Source organism: Gracilinanus agilis, chromosome 4, assembly GCF_016433145.1.
Source record: "Gracilinanus agilis isolate LMUSP501 chromosome 4, AgileGrace, whole genome shotgun sequence".
NCBI lineage: Eukaryota > Metazoa > Chordata > Mammalia > Didelphimorphia > Didelphidae > Gracilinanus > Gracilinanus agilis.
Window position 1 is genome coordinate 509,052,175 of NC_058133.1, and position 9,010 is coordinate 509,061,184.

The following is a 9,010-nucleotide window of genomic DNA, read 5'->3' on the forward strand; positions in this document are numbered from 1 at the left end:
CCTGACGGATGAGGTAAGGGTGTGGAGGTGGGATATAGCCTTATGTAGTCACTGCAACTCCGGGGAGGAGGCGGTGAGGCTATCTCCCCACCCCCCTCCCAGCAGGGTTTCTTTGCCTTTCCTCCGCGGGCATCGCTCCCTCGGCCGTCTCTCCTGGGGCTCAGGGGCAGGGGCCAGACGAGGGGTGATTAAGGGTGGAGGTGGGAAGGTGGGGAGCGCCCCTCCCGCCCCCCACCCTCCCAGGGATGGGCAGCTCCGCTCTGCTCCTCTCGTCCAGGGCCTCCTGGTGAGCCCCTCGTCCCGCCCTAGCCCAGGCCCAGGGGCCCAGCCTCCCACCTTCCGCCCTCCTGCCTCCTCCTCTCTGGCTCCCAGCCCCTCACTCACGCCTCCGCCCAGCTCCTGCAGGGCCAAGCTCATGGTGGGCTGGGGATGAGCACCTCCCCAGGCTAGGCTAGGCTAGGCTAGGCTTGGCGGCCCCCTTGCTGGATCTGCCCGGCCGGGGCCCCCAACGCCTCCTCCTCCTCCTCCTCCTCCTCCTCCTCCATCCGCCATGGCCAAGGCCAAGTCCTGGGCTAGTGGCGGCGGCGGCAGCAGCAGCAGGAGCAGCAGCAGCCGCTGCCGCCGCCGGCGCCACAGCCCCCGCCCTCCCTGAGCGCCCGACCTGGGGGAGGGGACGTGGGAGGCGGAGCCCGGGCGGCCGGGGAGCTCCCCAGCCGGGGGCGACTGGGGGATTGGAGGAGGCAGGAGGACCCCGGACCCAGACCGCTACGCGGGGCGCTGCTAGTCCTGTTCCTCTACCAATCCGGCAGAACCCACCCCGTCCGTGCCATCCTCCCTCGGAGCCTCTTCTCTGCCCGCCCTCCCTGGGAGCTCTGCACCCCCAAGAAGCCCCCTCCCCACCCTCCTGGGAGCCCCCACTCACCTTGGCCAACGCCCCAAGAGTTAATGCACCTCGGCCGCCGCCGGCCGCCCTCCCCCCAGCGCCGCTGCCTGTTTACAGACATGGGGCAGACTGGCAGATCCTCCCACAACAGACCTCATGGGAGCCCCCCCGCCCCCAGCCAAACCCAACCAAAGCAGAACACCCGGGAGCGGCCACCCTGGCCCACCAGCCCTGCTCCCGGTGGGGGAGGGGGGCGCGCAGATGCCAAGTCGACCCAAGCCCATTCGGCACCAAGAGCCTGGCCGCTGCCTTGGACAAAAAAATGGGTCTTGCAGGTGGCACACCCCAACGCAGCGTCCCATCTTTTCATCGGACTGGCTGGCATTTCTGAGGCCCTACTGTGCTGGGGGGAAGGGGGGAGGGCGAGAACCGGGACTGTTTCTTTGGGGGTGGGGCAGAGTAAGACATTTTATTTTTGCCAGCCAGATTATAGATATAGATATATATCATTACATTGGAACCCAGTATTCTGATAGGTCTATGAGGTCAATGCGGAGCTCAGGTTGTTTCACTTCAGGACTCAGCATTGAGGATGGGGTATATCATAAATGCTTAATTTAGTTTTTCATTTGTTCATTCATTCATTCATTCCCTTTTTTGAGCATCAAAGAGGTTTTGAAGGAGATTCAGCCATGAATAAGCAGGTCTTGCTCTTTTTTTTTTCTTTCTTTTAACTCACCTTTTGTTTTAGTATCAACTCTAAGACAGAAAAATGGTAAAGGCTAGGCGATGGAGGTTAAGTGACTTGCCCAAGGTCACACAGCTAGGAAGTGTCTTGAGGCCAAAGATCTTGCCCTACTAAGGGAATCTACTGCCCAGAATCAGAGTCAGAAAACACAGCCTCTTAAGCACGCTGGGTTCACTGGGATCTAAATCTAGCCCTTGCCACTTTCCTGGCTTGCTCCTGGGCCTAGAGGGCAAATGGATCAAATCTGATGCCTCCTCCACAGAGCAGCAGGTCCTCTCTGTCCATTCCTTGTTCCCTTCTAGCTCGAAATCAATGATCCCATTACCCTGAGCCACACAATCATTCTCAAACTCACTTTTCCCAGCTTTAAAATGGGAGGGATAATTTACCTTCTAGAATTGTTAGGAGACTCACTTGAGAAAATACCTGTAAGGTTTTGGTTCTTGTTTTTGCCTTCCATAATACTTGCCATGATGATCGCTCCTGATGCACATGAACTTTGTGCCCTTGGACAATTCACTTAATCTGGCTCTGCCCTAGACTACTAAGACTCCAGAAGAATTGGTGGAAAGATCTGCCATGAGGTCCCTCGTTCCCCTCATCTATATATTTAAGCCACAGGGTGCACACCACCCCAGTGAAATCATAGATGCAGCTACTGCAGCTGGAGGCTATGCACAAGCATCTCTCTCCTGTCATTCCTTAAAGGAGCTGATTTGGTTTTATTTTGATGCACTGAGTCACTCCATCTTTTTTTTTTTTTTTTTTTTTTAATCAGGGTACAAGAATTTGGCAAGAGAAGTCCAGGAGTTTGAATGACGACCCAATTTAGGTCTCTTTCCCCAGCCATTCCACTGTTCCCATCTCTTCACAAATTGTTCCTGGCACAGAACACCCAGATGACCAAGAAAGGGCCATTGTGGACTCAGTCTGTTTGTGGGAGGGAATGTTTTGTGTTTATTTCTCTCAACCGTTATTGATCCTCTGGATCCTTTCCAAAGATTTAAACAGAAATATAGACTTAGAAATCTGCAAGGGGCCCCCCTGGAGTTTCCCTCAGGACTCCCCCTAAATCCAGATCTGCCCCCACCACATCATAGACATGTGATTTTTCTGTGCTACTCATAAAAGATACACACAAAGAGCTGAAGAACTCCTGCTCTAAAGGGAGGCAGAGTAGCACAATGGGGGGAAATGATGGATTTGGAATCAGAAGTCCTGGGTTTGAATCCTGGATCCACCATTTACTACCTCAGTGGTCCTGGAGAAATCACTGAACCCCTCTGGTCCTCAACTTCCTGATGTAAAATAAGAGGGTTGGACTTGATGATCTCCCAGGCTTCTGATCAGCAAACGTTGGTTGTTCCTCCCGACAAGACTTCATCTCCTCTCTCCATATCTTTGCATAAGCTCTCTCTCATGCCTTCCCCTCCTTTTCTCCACCTCTTAGAAACCCACGTTCCCTTTAAAACTCAGCTTAAATGGCACTTCCTGCAGGAGGCTTTTCCCACCTTCTTCTCTAAAGTTACTTTCTATTTACCTTAGCTATTCCCATCTGTTTATGTGTTGTCACCACCCCTAACCTCACTCCCCTTCGAATGAATGTAAGCTCCAGGAGGGCAGATTTCTGCAGTTTTTCTTTGCATCTCCAGTGGTTAACATAATGCCCAGCAACATATTTAATAAACGCTTATTGACAGCATCTCCAGAGCCTAAAACTGTAGGGAACATGTATAGGTCCTTAATAAACATCTTCTTTTGGAATGAAGAATGTGCTATTATTATCCCAATTTTATAGATAAGGAAATTGAGACTTAGAGGTTAAATGACTTTCCTAAGATCACAAAGCAAGTAAGTGTCAGTCAGGATTCAAGCCTGTTTTCCCAGCTCAAAGTCCAGCCCACTAACCACTAGTTCGTTAATGGATCCATAATAGCAAGCCCTCCCCTCCTCCAACAAATTCTCACAGATTTCTTTTTAAATCACCTTTTATTGATATCTTTTGTTGTTACTTTACCTCCATTTCCCAATATGTCCCTCCTGCTGTCCCCTCCCAGAGAGATATCCCTTATCAGGAAGGGGGGAAAAATAGAGCAAAGCTAACCAACATTATATGCCTAGCTTTACAGGCCCCCAGTTCCAGAATGACCCTTTGAATTAATTGTCTCTAACTTTTCCCACCCTAACCTTCATCCCAAGATCATTCCTCCTACAGGGCAGAGCCAAGATGGTGGCTCAGTAGCAGCAAAGCTGAAACTGCTCTGACAATCCTTCCAAAGCACTCTGTAAAAAACGACAGGAGTCAAAACCCAAGATCATTCCTGTCTCTGCCTTCTCCCCTCATCAAGAGGGACTAGATGGGGGGCAGCTGGGTAGCTCAGTGGATGGAGAGTCAGGCCTAGAGATGGGAGGTCCTGGGTTCAAATCCAGCCTCAGACACTTCCCAGCTGTGTGACCCTGGGCAAGTCACTTGACCCCCATTGCCCACCCTTACCACTCTTCGGCCTTGGAATTAATACACAGAAGTTAAGGGTTAAAAAAAAAAAAAAAAAAAAGAGGGACTAGATGCTGCCAAACCATACTGACTGGGTCCTGGGTGGACTTTTGCTTTTTTTTTTTTTTAAACCCTTACCTTCCATCTTGGAGTCAATACTGTGTATTGGCTCCAAGGCAGAAGAGTGGTTAGGGTGAGCAATGGGGGTCAAGTGACTTGCCCAGGGTCACACAGTGGACTTTTGCTTTTGATCCCCTCAGATCAGACAGAAGGACAACCAATCTTTTCCATTCTTGTTGTCTCCCGAGGTGGAGGTGTATGGGGCGTGCGGGGAGGACTGGAACCTGTGGTGTGAGGGCTTGATGAGCTTTGGTGTCTACTTGTCACCCATGGCTGCGAGTAACTGTAGCATACACAGCAGCCACATCCCAGGAGACAGCTAGATCATGTGGAGGATAGCCAACAGCCCTCCAACCCAGCTCGGGGGATGTTTGCTCCAAGTGGGTGAAGACTTCCCCCGGTGGAATGGGCAAATGAGAACAATTTGATCCGGTGGCCATGAAGGTGGCCAAAGCAGGAGCTGTGGAGTGCTTAGAGCTTGGTCAGACAATCCAAGAGGCCCAGGTCATCCCCTGTATCCTGTGTGGCGGGCCGCTGACAGTCAGTCATCCTGGCTTCTGCCTCGCCAATGGATGGCGGTGATTCTGGGAGAGTGAGCAATTCTGCCTCACTTCCGTCCAATTCACCAGCAATCATCCCATGATGCCTTTGGTCCTCTTTGAAAACAAAAGATGAACAACATTATCTCGCACATTCTTCAGAGTCATTCTTGGAAACCTTCTCTTCTCCCTTTAGGCCAACAGCCCTCATTCTATAGAGATGACTGAGGCCATCGTCCGCCTGGAGGTCCCTCCTTCCCCTCTTCTATGTGTTTCTGCTTCATCGTCCTCAACCTTATTCTCTTTCCGTCGGGTCTCAGAATCGGACCTTGGAGGCCTCTATCACTTGGCCTGACAAATACCTCCTCTTCCTTTTCTTTTTTTTAAATTCACTCTTTGGATTTTTCATAAATTTGTCCCCAATATACCTTGCCCCACCCAGAAAGCTCTTAGAAGCAATAAGTAGAATTTGTGAAAGCCCAGACCGTGGCCACTTCTTCACTGGCGGCACTTTCTTGGAGCTTGCGGTAGCCCATGCGACCGCTTTCTCCTAGATACTCTCCTCTTGGCTTTCTCGACCAGTTCGTTTCTCTTCGTTTTCCTCCTCCATGTGTGACTGCTCTTTCTCAGGCAACTTTGCAGGATCATCGTCCATATCCCTTTAGGGTGGGCCATGTTAACTTTAACTCTATCTTGAGCCAACAAGGGGCACGTGATTAGCGCCAGGGCACACAGCAAGAAAAGAGCAGAGTTGGGCTGGTACTCCAATGAAGAAAACAAGTCTGTCCCCGGGCTTGTGCCTATATGTTTCTGGATGCATACAGTGTATACATTCTCTACAGAAGGGATCCAGTATTGGGCACTCTGTAGCACAAAGGGAATGCTGGGATGTGTCTTTGGAAGAGGTACATGTTTTCAACAAGCTCTGGCCACAGACGAGGGAAGAAGGCTCAGAAATTGGCCATTGGGACTGAAAGGAGTAGGAGCTGGGCATGACTGAACGAATGATGAGTTAATAAATCAACAAGTATTTAAAAATTTTTTTAACCCTCACCTTCTGTCTTGGAGTCAATACTGTGTATTGGTTCCAAGGCAGAAGAGTGGTAAGGGTGGGCAATGGGGGTCAAGTGACTTGCCCAGGGTCACACAGCTGGGACGTGTCTGAGGCTGGATTTGAACCCAGGACCTCCTGTCTGTAGGCCTGGCTCTTAATTCACCAAGCTACCCGGGTGTCTCCCAAAATATTTTTTTTATGTAAACCTTTGCCTTCCAATCAATCCAGTTCTAAGAACTGATATGTGTCAGCTCCAAGGCAGAAGAGTGGTAAGGGCTAGGCAATGGGGGTTAAATGACTTGCCCAGGGTTATATAAGTAGGAAGTATCTGAGGTCACATTTGAACCCAGGACGCATCTCAAGGCCTGGCTCACCATGGTCACCCAACTCAGGAAGCTTCAGAATCAGGAATAGAACTCACGTCTTCCACCCCTCTCTTCTTACTTTGGGAACCACAGAATGGTGGCGCTGGTGAAAAGAGCACTGGCTTTGGGGTTATAGGAGGACTTGAGTTCAAATCCAGACTCTCCTACTCAGCTAAGCTAAATTACCCCAGGCAAGACCCTTCCCTTCTCAGAACTTCTGCTTCTTTATAAAAGGAAAGGGTTGAGACAGCTAGGTGGCTCAGTAGATAGTGAATAAGGCCTGAAGGTAGGTGGTCCTGGGTTCAAGTTTGACCTCAAACACTTCCAAGCTGTGTGAATCTGGGCAAGATCCTTAATTCCAATTGCCTAGCCCTTACCACCTTTTTGTCTTGTAATCAATAATTAGTATTGATTCTAAGGCAGAAGGTAAGGGTTAAAAAAAAAAAAGAAAGAAAGGGTTGAACTCAATAGTCCCTAATGAACCATTAGCTCTAGATCCTCTGATGAGTGTTTGGGCCTCCTCGGGACTCAGTTTCCTCACCTGTGAAGTGTGGCTGAAGGTCTATTCTTCCCATGCCTCACCCCCATCAGGGCTAGCTACTGGAGGTGAACACAGAGTGGAGACAGGCAGTGCCTTGAGGGCTTCCTGGAAGTGAGTTCTGGCAGCTCCTCATTATTTGTGATTACTGCGGGCCTGTGCCTGGGACACGGTGTATCTGCGTGTCCCAGCCAGGCAGACGCAAGGTGTGACGCCGGGAGAGAGGAGGAAGGTGGGCAGGCCGAGGCCTCCTGAGGCCCAGTCCCACGTGCACACCTGCGTGTCACGCATGGTAAGCGGTTCCGGTGACGGTGACAGCTCCGTAGGCTAGATGGCAGGAGCTTGGGGTGGGGGAGGGACAGGCTGGGGGTGGGCAGGGGTGGAAGCAGCCTCCGGTGTGGCGCGCTGGCTCCTGGCTGTTCCCACCCCCACTCCCGGCTCAATGAAACTGTGGCTTGGCAGTGTGTGAGTCCTGGTGCGTTGCCATTGAGAAGAATCCTCCTGGAAAGGAGGGACAAGGGAGCGTGGCCATAACCCAGCAAGGCTGGGGGGAGGGAGGCCCGACAGCCTTAGCTTCTTTCCTCCTGGGGAGGAGAGAAAAGGGAGCACCATAGATCGGGAGAAGCGAGAAGGGAGGTCCAAGGAGATCCCAAACGCTTACCCTCCCGCCCCCGGCTCGCAGCGGAGCTCTGCCCCTGCCCAGTGCCAGGGTCCACCCCGGAGCTGGACTTCAACTAGTGGAGGGGGTCCAGGCTGCTACAGTGAATGGCGTAAGCCCGGCTCCCCAGAGGCCCCCAAGCCCCCGCCACCTGTTGCGAGGCTTGCACCCCGGCTGAGCCAACCAAGGCCCCCTTCTCCCTCCCATCTTTCCGAGATTCCCGTCCTCGGATCTCCAGAGCAGAGCCACCGCTGCGGCCCCTCCCCCAGGCTCTCCGCCCCCCTCCCCCTCGGCCCCCCGCCCGCCTCGGCCTGCCTCCCCCATCCGGCCCGGCCCCGCCCCGCCAGCCGAGCTCTGCCGCAGTCCGGCCTCTCATTGTCATTCAGCTCGCGCATTCGCCGCCTCCGCCCCCGCCTCCTGGGCTCCGCCGCGCCGTGCCCTCCACCCGCCTCTCAGCCCGCCCGCCCTCCTGCCTACGCTCTCGCCAGCTTCTCAGTCCGCTCAGACAGCCCAGCGGCCTGGGGAGACTGAGGGCTGCTAGGGGAGGGCCTGGTCGCCCGACTGGCCCATCGCAGGCCCGGATGCTGCATGACTTCATCCTTCCGCCAGTTTTCCTTATGATGTAGGGCTCCCTCGGCCCCGCGCTCACTCCGGACTGGGAGAAAGAGGAGGAAGAGGAGGAAGAGGAGGAAGAGGAGGAAGACGAGGAGGGCTGGCTAGCAGGCGCTGCTCCCAGCTAGACCGCGGGCTGCCCCCCGGCTCCGCTCCGCTCCGCGCACACACGCACACACAGACACACACACCGGCGCGCGCGCACACACACGCACATACATACGCACACACACGCAGATCCTTACACACAGAGGCACACATACACAGACACACACGCAACACACCCCACAGTAGTCCTCGCTCGGTCTTCCTGCCAGCCAGCCTGCACCATGTCGGAAATCCTCCCCTACAGCGAGGACAAGATGGGCCGCTTCGGCGCCGACCCAGAGGGCTCAGATCTCTCCTTCAGCTGCCGCCTCCAGGACACCAACTCCTTCTTTGCGGGCAACCAAGCCAAACGGCCCCCTAAGCTGGGCCAGATCGGCCGAGCCAAGAGAGGTAGGCAGGCCTGGGACCCACCCGCCTGACCCAGAAACCAGCCTCCTGCGATGCCCCCCTCCCCCCGCCCCAGAGAGGGCAGTCTGCTCCCCATCCTATCGATCTACTCCATTCCCCAAGCTGGGCTGCTCTTGCCGCAGCTCCAGGTTCTCCCAGGGATCGGAGCCTAGATCTGGGTATGGGAATCGGGGCGCGCGAAGGGGTCCCCTCCCATCCGCGGCTCTGCGTCCTTCACCAGCTCCCCGGTGCCCCCATTCCCGAGACTTCTGGAGCCTGCCTCGTCTAGCTAAGGGGCTGGCATCCGAGCTGGGACGTTGGAAGCTGTCTAGGGGGCGGGGGGCGGGGAGGAGCAGGGTCGGCTGCGTTCAGGTGGGAAGGGGGAGTGTAACCTCGGGTGCCCGGGACTTCGGCAGCAGGGGAGCGAGGTGCGGAGGGGGCTGGCGGGCTGGCGGCCACAGGCGGCAGAGAAGAGCGCCTATGGCTGCAGTGATGGGGCGGGAG

The 9,010-nt window shown here is 54.4% G+C and overlaps 1 protein-coding gene across 8 annotated transcripts in view; it reads right to left on the reverse strand.

Annotated features, from left to right (window-relative positions):
- Positions 1-7,989, reverse strand: part of LOC123244705 (endothelin-converting enzyme 2) — a 40,786-nt gene extending 32,797 nt beyond the window's left edge. For 4 of the 8 annotated variants that reach the window (XM_044673250.1, XM_044673247.1, XM_044673246.1 and 1 more), the window contains exon 1: positions 385-417. In XM_044673250.1, coding sequence (XP_044529185.1) covers positions 385-417 — 33 coding nt within the window. Of the gene's footprint in view, positions 1-380; positions 418-7,884 lie in introns of those variants that run through there. The other 4 variants (XM_044673248.1, XM_044673244.1, XM_044673243.1 and 1 more) reach the window with 3 other exon arrangements.
- Between the last annotated feature and the right edge of the window lie 1,021 nt (positions 7,990-9,010).